This window comes from Periplaneta americana, chromosome 10 (assembly GCF_040183065.1).
Source record: "Periplaneta americana isolate PAMFEO1 chromosome 10, P.americana_PAMFEO1_priV1, whole genome shotgun sequence".
Lineage (NCBI taxonomy): Eukaryota > Metazoa > Arthropoda > Insecta > Blattodea > Blattidae > Periplaneta > Periplaneta americana.
Window position 1 is genome coordinate 8,647,649 of NC_091126.1, and position 15,339 is coordinate 8,662,987.

A 15,339-nucleotide genomic window follows, 5' to 3' on the forward strand; every position below is an offset into this window, starting at 1 on the left:
CGTTTAATTTCCTCCCAAGTGTCGTTTATATTTGTTACTGTTGCTCCAAGATATTTGAATTTTTCCACCTCTTCGAAGGATAAATCTCCAATTTTTATATTTCCATTTCGTACAATATTCTGGTCACGAGACATAATCATATACTTTGTCTTTTCGGGATTTACTTCCAAACCGATTGCTTTACTTGCTTCAAGTAAAATTTCCGTGTTTTCCCTAACTGTTTGTATATTTTCTCCTAACATATTCACGTCATCTGCATAGACAAGAAGCTGATGTAACCCGTTCAATTCCAAACCCTGCCTGTTATCCTGAACTTTCCTAATGGCATATTCTAGAGCGAAGTTAAAAAGTAAAGGTGATAGTGCATCTCCCTGCTTTAGCCCGCAGTGAATTGGAAAAGCATCAGATAGAAACTTACCTATACGGACTCTGCTGTATGTTTTTACTGAGACACATTTTAATTAATCGAACTAGTTTCTTGGGAATACCAAATTCAATAAGAATATCATATAATACTTCCCTCTTAACTGAGTCACATGCCTTTTTGAAATCTATGAATAACTGATGTACTGTAACCTTATACTCCCATTTTTTCTCCATTATCTGTCGAATACAAAATCTGATCAATAGTCGATCTATTACGCCTAAAACCGCACTGATGATCTCCAATAATTTCATCTACGTACAGAGTTAATCTTCTCAAAAGAATATTGGACAAAATTTTGTACGACGTCAACAAAAGTGATATTCCTCGAAAGTTACCACAGTTGGTTTTGTCCCTCTTTTTAAAAATAGGTACAATTATGGACTCCTTCCATTGTTCTGGTACAATTTCCTTTTCCCATATAGCAAGTGCAAGTTTATAAATTTCGCTATATAATGCCCTTCCACCCTCTTGTATTAATTCTTCTGGAATTTGATCGAAGCCATTCATAATATGTAAGGGAAATACTAAATACTTCGAAAATAGTAGCAGTTCTTAAATCAAGTTCTCTTGCACTTGCACTAATGTTTCATCATCGTGATTTTTATGTGAATTTAATTTGCAGCACTGGAGAATCGGAAGAGTTTTGCAGAGATGGAGCATGCTGACGTGAAGCCAGCAGGCATGCACACGCTGCTCCAGATTCCTGACTCCGATTCCAGTAATTTGTTCTGCAACGGCCATGATTCCTCAACTGTACAAGGAGATGGTGACCGAGAGTGCGACCGGGACCAACGTGCCCCTCTGGGGCGCAGTGAGAGTCAAGCCATATCCAACATCAGGGAATCTTCTCAGGAGTGTGATGGGGAGAGGGGTGAGAAAATCTGATGTGATACATACAACAGGTTAACGTCTCATCTCTTTCATTCTCTTGAGATTCTGTTCCATTCCATGTCCTTACACATCAGTTTGTGTGCTCTGTGTGTTAACAACACTAATTTTGTTGCTTATGTCATTCTTCTGTCATTTGGTGACCATATGCAGGGATTTTCTTTGCAAACACCAGGGAACTTTAGAAATTGTATTTCTTGGAGAGGTCGGTTTCACTCTCTCTCTCTCTCTCTCTCTCTCTCTCTCTCTCTCTCTCTCTCTCTCTCTCTCTCTCTCTTATATGTATAAAAATCAGTGTCTAACTCCTCGATTTCATTAATTAAATATTAAATACAAATTTTGAAGACGATTGGTTATTATTATTTAGGGGTCTCTCGATATACTTGACCATTTTTGTACATTCATAATGAAAATGTACACCAGTATTTCAGATTAAAATTATGTGAAGTTATTTTACTGCATTCCCTGCACAATTGTCAGTTTGTTTGGATTTGGGTATTGTTGGTGTTCTTCCACTACTTGCAGAAGGTACTGCTTCTGTTCTTCTTAATTGGTTAGCACAGACATGAAATATTGTATCAGAGAAATACCACGTTCTCCTGCTAGTTTATAAATGTATATAAAAGGTGTCCCATCAGGAACGCCAGATTTAATCATGTGAATAAGTGCAACAAATATAGACAACAGTGCTGCCAACCCAACAACAAGACAATCTTGTTGTTAGTGGTTTAGTTGGATTGCAACGCACTAGAATGTCATTCTGGAAAAAAAAAAAAAAGTATTTATTTATTGAATAATTTCGAGGGAAAAATTGTTCCATGGCCGAAATTATTCAAATCAACTTTACAGGGAGTTGTACCTGAAATCTTGATTTGTATTTATTTATTGTCAAACAGTGATATTCCTATTAATGGTAACAGGCACAATCCAGTTCTTTGGGTCTGCCTTAACTTTACATACGCATATTATCTTACAATTTCATAGTTACTGAAGCAGGCCTATCAGTTACATTCTAACACATTACATATTACATGTTTTGGCGGTCTTGAACACAACCAGTTCACCGAATTATTTCTGAATAGATAACTTTACCTAACTTATATTATCCACTCTTTCAGTAATTCTTTATAAAGTTTCCCTTTTATTTTAAAACTATATGACTATAGATCCATACATGCTATTTCCACTACTAAAAATACTATTATTTACAATTTAATTCCTCACAAGTAGTGGCCTTTGCCTTTTTCTCCTATTTACCTTTTACTATAAATATAAATTTACGTAGTTATTAAAAAATGTTAATATTAAGACCATTAAAAATGTTATATATACCATATTAACTTATAGATTCAGAAACCTTCCATCGATCCATAATTTTCTCAAGTTCTCAGTCTCCGGACAGATTAAAACTGTATGTATCGCATCTTCCTTCTGTTTGTGTAGGGGTAGGTATCCCTTTCCATGTCTTCCCCTGTTCTTTAATATCTATATTGCCAATCTCGACCACGCCATGCCACTTCTCTCTTCTCTGGTAATTGTTCTTAGTAGGGCCAGGAAGTTCATGCATTTGCATATATTTTTCCATCGGCTCTAATTAATTTCTGATTAATTATCTTCACGAATCATCAACATTTAAGCTTCTGAAACCAAATTTTATGTTGCATATATTTGCATATTTTGGCTTTTTTTATATAAATACATAATATTTCGTGATATTTATATTATTGCGGCATACTTTCGCATTTAAGCTCATTAAAGCTGATTTTATGTTACATAAAAATGCATAGTTTGGATTTTTAAAAACATCATGTTCTATTTTTGAAAACTTGTATTGAGTAAAATTGTTATAATTATTTTTACCAGAAAAGCATTGAAAGCTTTGCAGCACACCTAGCAAATCTCATGACACAGTAGTGTGTCACTCTCAACAATAAATGTAAGTGTAATGTCTTCTAGTTTGACCTGTAATGTTATTTCACTTATTGATTTATTATTATTATTATTATTATCATTATTATTATTATTATTTCATTTGATTTAGTGTTCTGCCCAAGGGCAGGTCTTTCACTGCAAACCCAGCTTTCTCCAATCTTTCCTATTTTCTGCCTTCCTTTTCGTTTCCTAATATGATCCATACATGTTAATGTCGTCTATCATCTGATATCTTCTTCTACCCCAAACTATTCTCCCGTTCACCATTCCTTCCAGTGCATCCTTCAGTAGACAGTTTTTTCTCAGCCAGTGACCCAACCAATTCCTTTTTCTCTTCCTGATCAGTTTCAGCATCATTCTTTCTTCATATTATTATTTATTACTTATTTATTAGTGATATCAAGAAATATAGAATTCTATTAGTGTATGTTATTGGCATATTTTAAGGTTTATAAAGGCATACTTGCATGCATATTTTGTAGGTTTTTAGGGCATGAACTTCCAGACCCTAGTTCTCTTCCTGCTCCCATATAGTTTTTATATCTCTGCAATTCTCGCTTGTCTTGAAATTTGTTTACTCCTTTCGTTTGTGGTTTTACATAATATTATGTTTCTGTTCATTGTCCTGATTTCCTTCCATAGCCACTTAAGCTCTAGTCTACAAACATTGGTTTTCAATGCCCTTAGCCTAGCCAATTAGATTTCGAGTTAGCAGATAATAGAAAGTGTAGACATTTTTTCATAACGGTAACGTCTTCCTTCATCATAATATGTCCTAACAATTTAATTTTTCTCATTGAAAATAGAAATGTAGACCTTTGCATATCGGAAATATGAGGATGCCAAACTCGACACTCGATACGAGTTCTTTTAGTTATTGCTATAGAAGTAAAGTTGCCAATAAATATATATTTTTTCCAACTAGATCACCGTTTGTTGTTGTTGTTGGGATGGTGACACTGCTACCTGTTTTTGTTGCATTTATTCACATTATTAAATCCGGTGTTCTTGTTGAAGACCCTGTCTCAGTTTGAGACATATTCCCGCTAGTACTGTCCAAGTCCCTGGTTGTACGTGACTCCAGGTATTTTTTATGGTTTCTTTAGCCTTTCTCAATCTGTATTATGCTGCAGTGGACAACTTTATATGTCCAATTACAACCTACTTACAGAAGAGGTTGTGGCACCCATCTTCTCACTTGTTGAAGGCGAACTGATGTCACAAGCTCCCTTAGGAGGAATGCATGTTCTCTTAGTTGTCTCAGATTTTTCAGACAGCTTTTTCTCAACTACAGAGTCCCTGGCTCATAGAAGTGATGTCTTTGTTCTCGTTTTGCATTGATGTGCGATTATTTTGGAATTCAAATCCACTCAGCACATAGTCCCATATGCCCTGACGAATTGTTTAAGTCACTGGTATTTTACTACTCCATTACCATTCAGCCCTTAGTACATTACCTTATATCTTGGCTTGAATAGACCATAGCCTATTAAGAGTGGTCTTCCAATTGGAAGTCCTAGAACTTAATTTTCTAGCTGGTTGTATTTCTACAGGTTGTATTTCAAGATGTTGAGTTGTTACTTTGTGTTTTCAACAACCTCAGCAATTACTTGAACCTTCTCCCAACCATAGTGCGCCCAATGGCTGTCAAGGTGTACCATGCGGAATCAACATATATTAGGAAGTTGTTGGTGCTGTTCAAAAGACGAAATGAATGCAGTCAATTCTTAGTCATGTAGCGATGTGAAAATAAGTTATCCAGTCTTCGACAATGAATTTTTATTCGTGCAGTATTCATGCAGTTATCTTCGTGAAAAAAGGGCCGCAAAAATTCCAAAGAAAGTTTCCTGATGAGATTTTCAAAGACCCTTTTCATGTTGCATATCTGAGTACGTGGGAGATCAGTGCATATGTAATGAACCAAGAACCGAGGAAGAGATGTTACCTTTATGTTGATACAGCTTTTTGTCTAACATTTAATTATTTATTTGCAATCATTCAGTAATCGCAGTTCACAAAGTCATAGGTGTTTACTTGTTTAGTGATCTTTGTGATCTCATTAAGTACTCTTATTTGAATCCATGTGTATTTTATCTGTTGGGAGAGTGTGTAGAAGAACTTTTAATCTCTAAATGATTTTGAAAGAAATTAAGGTGAGGAATTCTTAACATACCATAAGAAATTCATTTGGTTTGATGTATGATTTTCTTATGTTGTATCTTTATAAAAATAATTGCTGGTAACTGGGAAAAAAATTGATTGACTGAGTCCAAAAAATTTTATATTTTTTATCTCTACTGATTTTTGAGCATTTGCTGTGAGTTGCAGGTATGTAACCTTTTAAAATTTATTGCTATAGAAAAAAGAAGCAGCCAGTGACATTTGCAAAGAACTTCTTCATATAGGAAAAGTAGAATTAAACAAATAATAATTCGTGGTGCTACACCCCGTGAAGGGCCTAGACCGATCAGCTGGCTGCTGGCCTCACGCCCACATGCCGAAGCAGAGGTGGACGATCATCCAACCAGAATGAAGGTATTGTGTGGTTAGCACGATGATTCTCCCAGCCGTTATAGCTGGCTTTCACAACCGGATTTCGCTACCTATTGTAGCTCCCCAAGTGCATCATGATGCTGGGTGAGCACCAGTCCCATACACTGGCCGAGAATTAAACAAAACGTGACTCATATCGACATGTACAAACAACCACTTTGTGACATCATAGCATATCGAATTCTACTGTCTCTAGTCTAATAGATTTTCCTCCAGTCACTCTCAGATCTCCACATCTTCTTGAGATGAGACACATATATGAAACATGTCAATTAGTAGTGCTCTTAATCAAAACTTAAAAAAGTTTTATTCATTATTCCATTTTTAAATACACGTTTCAGGAAGTAAACCAAATATCGACATGATATTGATTTTGCAAGCTATAAAATGTAGCATAGACTTATTATCAGCTGATGTTGCACAGAATTTTGTAACTTGTTAGCATGTTGTTAGTGGCTGAGGAAAGATGTGGTACAAAGTAATCGATTTTTATTGTAGACATGATTTGAAAAGCAAGACATAGGGGGCAGAGAAAGAGAAAAAAATTAAAAGAGAGAGAAATAAGAAGACGAGGATGAAGCTGAAGAGAAAAAGAAAATGAAAGGGAGGAGAAGACGTGACACAGGAGGGACAAGAGGAAGAAGATAAGGGACACAACAATTAATGAAATTGTGAGATTTTTTGCAGGGAGATTTTTCTCTGTTGATAACCCAGCAAAAACATGTCTGGTAGTCTGGCTTTATTATTTTACATGAGTTCATCGTTATATTGTACCTTGAGAAGAAACATTCAGTGACTTCAAGAGTGAAGCTTTGGTGAATCATGGCCTGTGGAGGAACTTCCGGGCTTATACCACGTTGTCTTTGTGCTAGTGGCTGGCGTTTCTACCGCTGTGTTGTGGTCATCTTCAGAGCAGTGGATCACAGAACAAATTTCATTAAATTTATCCACTACTTTAAATATTGCTTTTCGTGTTGTAACTGGGTGACTTTACAGTATCACTCTTACCTATTCTATTTAGTGGTAGAAGAAATTGATTAGTCAGGCCGTGGGTTCTCAGGGAAGAATTTACATTGGTCCTTAAATCCAAACTAAACAGTATTTTCTTATGAAGATCGTTTTTCATTACACTATATCGAGCACTTATTGTGGAAAGGTTCTGATCCACTGGGGAAATTTGAAGCCTCCTTTTTGCTCAAAGCACCAGTCACTGGTGATACCAGTGTGTCTAGCATTTCTTGAAGAATGGACTTTGATATATGTACCGAGCATGTTTCTTCATTCTTCCATAATAACAGTTAAATTGATAAATAATATCAATTAGCAATCATTATAAAATTGGAAAAGTAAATAGTCCTGATGGTACATAATTTTATAAAATTAGCTTAGCTTGCGACAGATTGGATAGGCAAAATTTGGTTCTGGACAGAGTGTAGAGATTTTTCTCTTTCCAGATCTCACAGTGTATTTCCAATGCTCACTTATCATAAGATATGTACTAAGGCTGATGACTGAGCAGAGAATGACTGACTTCTAGCATTGCATAATATTTCTTTATGAGTAGTATTTGTGCACTCCATTTTAAATTATTAATATTTATAACTTTTCATATGGTTTTATTATGTGAAAGAATATATTATTTATGATCAATTTTAATTTCATCGCAAATAATTAAAATTGCTACATTAAAATTTCCATAATTCTTTCAATGACAAGAAATGTACACATTTTTGCTGCCAGAATTTTGCTTGTGCACAATGGGAAGTAAATCAGCTTTGCGCTGGGATGATGATGATGATGATGATGATGATGATGATGATGATGATGATGATGATGATGATGATGATGAATGGAGCAATCGTGGAATTCCAGAAGGGAAAATGGGAATATCTTGCAAAAAACTGGTCGCCAAATACTTCTGTTCATTGAACACAAATTTTCTTGGTCTCATAGGAATTTGAACCTGTGTTTTTGGCTTGGAAAGCCAACGCTCTAGTTGCCCAGCAAACAGTGTGCCATATTTACTAAATAATAATTTGACAATTAAATTTTAATTAAAATGAAAATGATGCTAAAGCATTAAAACAAAGATTGTAATCTTCCTTTCAGGAATATATATATATATATATATATATATATATATATATATATATATATATATATATATATATATATAGACAGACAGACACACGCACGCACGCGCGCGCGCACACACACACACACACACACACACACATACAGTGTTCTACCAAATGGCAGGCCTTTCACTACAAACCCAGCATTCTCCAATCTTTCCTATTTTCTGCCTCTTTCTTAGTCTTCATATATGATCCAAATATCTTAATGTTGTCTATCATCTGATATCTTTTTCTGCTCCAAACTCTTCTCGTGTTCACCATTCCTTCCAGTGCATCCTTCAAGTAGGCAGTTTCTTCTCAGCCAATGACCCAACCAATTCCTTTTCCTCTTCCTGATCAGTTTCAGCATCATTCTTCACCCACTCTTTCCAACATAGTCTCATTTCTTATTCTGTCTGTCCATTTCACACACTCCATCTTTCTCCATATCCACATTTCTAGTTGCTTCTCTTCACTTCGTCGTATTGTCCATGTTTCTGCTACATACAATGCCACACTCCACACAAAGCACTTCGCAAGTCTCTTAGTTCTTTTTCCAGAGGTTCACAGAAAATGCTCCTTTTTTTTTTTATTAAAAGCTCTTTGAGGGATGTACTGCATAATTTCAAGAGGGTCCAAATTGTTTTTTTTTTTTCCCTACATTTTTCTTTTCTTCAGAAAGTAATTTCATTATTTATCCTTATTGGTTCATAAAGAAGTGTTGTCCAGTATTTTTGACTATAGGGACATAAAGGAGACAATAAGTTCTGTCTTGAAGAAATTTGAAGGTTAAATTTTCTTGTCAGGAAAACCATTCCGTCGAGTGGCATCATGTCCTGATGCCAAACAGCTGGTGAATCAGCCGGATCCAGTTCGTGAAGTCTGTGATATTAAAGTCAAGATAGCAGATCTTGGAAATGCGTGTTGGTCGGTAAGTATAGTTCAGATGTATGACCATCATCAACATCACAATCACCAATGAAGCAACTAGACCTGACTGTCATACTGACGAACTAGCCAACCTACTGATTTAACCAAACCCTACCCTAACCAAACCAAATCAAACAATCCGGGTAAGAACATACCCCGTTCATTAAGAATAACATTTTATTGTTTTTTTTTCTTAACCTTCATCATTCAAGATGAGTGTAGACTGTAAGTACTGTGTGGCTGTTGTGATAATTAGACAATTGAGAAAGAATATTATTTTATTTTTATTAAATCCTACATATTTTAATTTATTTCTAACGTAGTCACCCTGCAAAATGTGGGACTTGGAAAATCAGGGCACTAGTGTGAACATGCTTTATTCATAGAAATTGTCTACCTGCAATATGAGCCCCCTCTAATGATCTTCTTCACCTAATTATTATTGCTATAGAACCTCTGACTCCAAGAAATTTCTTGATGTGCAGGAGCATATGAAAATTGCGCAGTGCTATTTCTTTTCGTCGTTTCTAATTTTATTGTTTTCCACAGACATTACACAGCAGTTTAGCTTTGAAATTTCGAACAAGTAAAAAATTATACAAAAATATGCAATATGTAGTAAGATAAAAGGTATGAATATGGAGTAATTTTGTTCATTCTATTCTGAACTCATACTCTTGGTCATTCATAGCTTTGTGATTATTAGGAATTGCATTGAAGAGAATAGTAATCTCCTGTTTATTACAGGTGAGATTAGTAAAGGGTAGATGGAGATCTGATTTGTGTCTTGTGTCAAATTTATGAGTTTTCTGATTAGTAGGCTTACTAAAAGTATTTTGATTTTTATCATGAAACATCATCAGGAGTACTAAAAGCATTTTGATTATTAACAAAACATTATCAGGGAAAGAATGTATTCACAAGGTAACATCAAGATTTCTAAATTTTGGAAAGCCTTTTTACAAGATGACCTTTTATGCACACCTGTCATTATTCTAGAGCTTTCTTTGTAAAACAATAGTATGTAATATGTATAGTTTCAGATGTGTTAGTGCAAGGTGCTGATCCATATTTGATTATGGGAGAAAATTATACGAAATATACCATTTTAAGGGTGTTTATACTAACCGCAAAGAACATGATTTTTTCACGAATTTCTGATAATTGGGTCAGAGTTAAACTGTTTATTAGTATGAACAAAACTCGTTCTGTAGACATGTTTTATGATCGCGATTTACAGCGAATTGTGCTCCTTTTCCCGCTTTAAGAATACTGTACTCTTTTAAAGGTCCAAATACTCTACACTCTTTTCTATCTGAAAATATCTCCAATTATATTATTTTCTTTATTTTTTACAACTTTTCACGTATTTTCTAATTGAACGGCTTGCAGTTTTTAAATTTCGAATACATTGCACAAAATGTAGTTAAAAATTAATCATAATGTAATCTAAGTTTATTTAGGTGAATAGGTATGAGCCATTCAGTTAATTTTAACGTTAGACCTACTCGGTGCAATAAGATCAGAGAATCACTGTAGATATATTATTTAACATATGATAAGAAAACTGTACAGTTACGTAGCAAAACCACCAAATTTTTTTTTACATGTTACAGGTGCTCGATATGTGCCTCTCTAGTGACTCTGCACACATCAACTCTGTAATAAAGTTCGTCCTACACTCAACATAGCATGTTTGTCAATTTCAGCAAAAGCCTTAATAATGCGAGCTCGGAATTCAGGCAGATCATCCAGAAATGGTGGCACAAACCTTGAATCATTCACATACCTACACACAAAGGTCATAAGAGGCTAAGTTGGGAGAATGTGGAGGCCAAGATAGTAGTTTTTGATCATTATTCCCGATACTACCAATCCATCGGTTTTGCAATCTGGTGTTTATGAACATGAACGCAAAATTCGCCCATAGGCACTCAACTGTTTTTTCACTCACAGAAGGATGCCCCTTTGATTTCCCTTTACCAAGGCATAAAGTATACTCTTTTTTGTCAAGAAATTTCTGGTCACCCAACATTACTTTATTTTCAACAATGAAACATTCAAAATCAGTACGAAATAAATGGGTCTGTCTTTCATGTTCTATCATAGGGAAAGCATGGCTGCTCAGCTGTGAAAATTGAAAATTTGTGTCATGCAATCGCAATGCTTAGGTTCGTTACACAGTAACACCATAATAAGAAATGTGTAAAAGATTTTAACTCATTTTCAGTTAGAGTATGCAGTGAAGACTAAGGAATAATGTATTTTGAAAATTTGGCAGCCAAATGGCCTGTCATAATGTGCAATGAACATAGCCCTATTGTTTTTTATATTCGCGTGATACTTTTCTCCATCTAGAATGTAACAGGTCTTATTAATACTGGTTTGCTCGTCAAGGTTGGCATTTTTCCACCAGCGGAAATTCTCTCTGGATTAAATTTGATAAAATTAAATTACTGAAGTTACACTTAATGTGATGATCGATAGTGATTTCTGTGTTTTATTCTCTCTTGCAGTAAAAGTTTGTGTACATTTGTGTTTGGGGAGCTATCTTGCTGCCATTGCATTGGTTTTGTTTGGTTCGTGGTGTTGCATGGCAGACCTACATTTCACTGCCATTGAAAATCCTAAAAGATAAGCTTTCCTTCTTCATATCACTACAAAAATTGTAAGGTCACCCCAAGCATTTTGGGTACTTATCTTGAACACGGCATTTTTAAGTACAAATGCTCAGTCACTATTCCGTTCAAAGAAGATAGTAAATTATCAAAAAAACTGCAGTAACAATTCAAAAATTGTTAATCATACGACCAGTGAAATTTTCTCATCAACTTTCTGCAGCAAATGTATGTTGGCTTGGGACAAGCAGCCTCTGTCCTTTTAGTCATGAATGTTGTCTATTTTTTCATTACATAAACGTTCTAACCCATTCCCTCCGCGTACTTATCTTCACTTACACAATCGGACTACAAACTTCACAAACTGGACAGTGAATTTCATTCAGAAGGATATTTTTCGACTTCAAAATTCTCATCACTGATAGGTCAGTTTATTGTTTGAAAACATGATTACCGGTACGTAACGAAGCAGACTAGATATAAACAAACAACATTTCTGGGCCACTTCCTTCTTGAGGACAGGAGGAAAATACAGCTCTTGAGAGGACACACTTTTCAGGCCACTGTTTCGGATGCACGCTAATAATGTAAAAAATACAGCAGAGCCAAATTATACAATACTCAAAGATTTCTGAGGTATTGGCAGTGAAAGTTGCAGTCTGACACCTTTTTAGTTAATGTATTTAGTGAGCTCTCCCCCTCTGTTTCCAAATGGCTCTAGAAGCTCAGAGTTAAATTGCTGGGCTGGTAGTGAAGTGATTTCAAATTAAAGAACAGTCTCATTTGTGTTTGTTTTCTTTATATGGATTCTATGGATGTGGTTCTTGTATATCTAAACTTCTCTCCTTAATGTAATGCTTAATCTTCTAGTAGTGGTGATGGCAGCAGTGGTAGTATCAGGGATTTTGCAGCTCTTGCCACTTTTCCATTCGTAATCCCCACCTCTCTCGATCTAGAGCATCTTCCTCTGTAACTCTTCGATAATTTTTCGGTTACCTGCAAGTTAACATTATATATTCTTCATTATTTTTGTTCACATTTCAGTACCACCATTTTACTGAAGATATTCAAACCCGACAGTACCGCTGCCTCGAAGTGCTGTTGGGTGCAGGATATGGAACACCAGCAGACATTTGGAGCACTGCATGCATGGTAGGTTTATGCTCTATACATCATTTCAGAATTGTATAGTGAAAATTCGTTTAACGCTACTTTTGACAGGCTGGTGTTAGCTCAGAATGAATGTAATTTGAGAATGATTTTCCGGTGCTTCAAAAAGTAAGGTAACAAGAGCTCTCACAGGTGACATATTCCCCTCTTGTTCGAATTTTTCGCTATGGCCGCAACAGCAGAACACAGCTTTATCACACAGCCATTAGATGGCGCATATGTTGCGTCAGACCCTCTCAATATCAGTTGTAAGATGGCTGCGCACATGGAAGCATAGTCAAACGTGGAAGTGTGTAGTGTGATCCGGTTTTTGCGTCTGAAGGCACCTCACCAGCAGATATTCATCGTCAACTTGTTGAGGTGTAAAGTGCGAATGTTGTGTCACAGAAACAGGTGTTATGGCGACGGTTTTTTGGGACCTCAAGGGCGTGCTTTTGGCCAATTTCCTCACAGTGAATGCTGCCAGTTATTGTCATACACTAGGGCGTTTGCGAGGGGCAATTTGCAGAGAACCACCTGGACTTCTCTCAACAGGCATCATGTTGCTTCATGAAAACATCATGCTTGAATTGCTATGACACTTCCGGGAGGAGGTACAGAACCATCCTCTCCACTGCCCCAACATGGAATCCAGTGATTTCCATCTGTGGCTTCAGGGAATTGATGCAGATTTATTCTGTGCTGGCATTGATGCCTTGGTCTACCGTTGAAACAAGTGTTTGGAGAAGCATGGTGACTATGATGAAAAGTAATGCATACCAGTGCCCTACTACTGTGTTTCAGTATATCTGCCTGTGAAATAAAGTTTGTCCATGAGAGCTCTTACCTTACCTTTTGAAGCACCCTCGTATCTGTCATTGATTTTGATGAGTTATATCCAAAGTGGATTCCATTCGCTCTCCTGAATGTACATTCTCTCCTTCTGTTTCTGTCCTTGCTTTCTAGGTTTCTGAATTCCAGCTATAATTGATTGCCTCTTAAGGCATCATCATGATTTTTCTGTTTCTGGTCTTTTCTCCAATATAAATTTATTCCGAGTTACCATATTTGTTTATTAATTTTGAGTCTGCTCTTCTTTGGATTTGATTTTGATATTACTCAGTTCCTCTCTTAAGGGTCTGTTTCTTTTAACATAATAGAATGGAAGATACCTATTTCAGTTTGTTAGTTAGGCTCAGTTTAATGTAGTTTACGTACTTATGGAGGGTTTAAAGTAAAATAACACTCGCTGATTACAAACATAAGGGTTACTCACTGCTTTCATGGTCCCAGCTACCTCACTGTTCACACCTGAGAAATGAAAGTCTTCACGAAGACTTTTGCTAGGCTGGCAGTATGAATTATATTTCTGGTGTAAACATTTGTTAAGATGGAATTCGTTGTCCCTGATAATAGGATGATAAGCAAAAGATAATGAGCAGCAGAGCTAAATTTCGACATGCGTGGAGCTCCCTCATTCAGGGACTCGATTGTTTATCTATTTCCTCAGTGCTAGGAATTTATATTACTTGTTACAACTACCAGAATGTGTTATGAGAGTAATGTCCCTAGCTTCATTCTTAAGGCTTATGTTTATATTTTATTTTTTATAAACGTTAAGTAATGTAATGTGACTTTCTCCTTATATTTCCAGGCTTTTGAGTTAGCCACTGGGGATTATCTGTTTGAACCACACTCAGGAGAAGATTATTCACGTGACGAGGACCACCTGGCACATATAATTGAACTGCTTGGGAACATTCCTAGACACATAATGTTCTCTGGGAAGTATTCAAGAGAATTTTTCAATAAGAAAGGTAATGTGTTGCAATTATCTAAAAAAATATAAAAAAACACTGTCTGCGTGTACCATATATTCAATTCAGACATAGCAAAGTTTGATTTCATGTGTCTGATATGGAAAATTGATAGTCCAGGTATTTGGCAATCACTGATTTAATTTAATAGTCGGCCTCGGTAACGTAGTCAGTATAGCACTGGCCTTCTGTGGTCGAGGTTGCGAGTTTGATCCCGGTCCAGGTCGATGGTGTTTAAGTGAGTTTAAATGCGACAGGCTCATATCAGTAGATTTACTGGCATGTAAAAGAACTCCAGCGGGACAAAATTCTGGCACACCGGCGATGCTGATATAACCTTTGCAGTTGCGAGCGTCGTTAAATAAATCATAATTAATTGATTTAATAAACAATGCGGTATAAATTACACATAATCTTTCATTATGCATATAAGTTAGATTAAAGAATAAAATAATTATTAGTGTTGATGGGATGGCTGGGTGGCTCAGTTGGTAGAGCAACTGGCTACAGACTGGAAGGTCCAGGTTCGATCCCGGGTAGTGACGGAATTTTTCTCGTTGCCAATCTTCCAGAACGGCCCCGAGGTTCGCTCAGCCTCCTATAAAATTGAGTACCGGCTCTTTCCTGGGGGTTAAAGGTGGTCAGAGCGTGGTGCCGACCACACCACCTCATTCTAGTGCCAAGGTCAAGAAAGCATGGAGCTCTACCTCCTTGCCCCCCCAAATGCCTTCATGATATGAAGGCCTTTACCTTTATTAGTGTTGATGGAAATTGCTTGATAATATATGGTTCTTGGTTACTGGATAAGATGGCACAAGACAACTGCAAAAGACTCTGTAAACAAATTACCGAAGGAAATGAAAATATATAGTTGATACCAGTGATGATTATACCTTCATTTTGGTAAA

General features: G+C 36.2%; 1 protein-coding gene across 4 annotated transcripts in view; it reads left to right on the plus strand.

Annotated features, from left to right (window-relative positions):
* Positions 1-15,339, plus strand: part of LOC138707417 (SRSF protein kinase 3-like) — a 179,955-nt gene that overhangs the window by 158,505 nt on the left and 6,111 nt on the right. For all 4 annotated transcript variants that reach the window (XM_069836809.1, XM_069836810.1, XM_069836808.1 and 1 more), the window contains 4 exons: positions 1,050-1,298; positions 8,724-8,848; positions 12,510-12,617; positions 14,269-14,431. In XM_069836809.1, the coding sequence (XP_069692910.1) occupies positions 1,050-1,298; positions 8,724-8,848; positions 12,510-12,617; positions 14,269-14,431 (645 nt within the window). The remainder of the gene's footprint in view (positions 1-1,049; positions 1,299-8,723; positions 8,849-12,509; positions 12,618-14,268; positions 14,432-15,339) is intronic.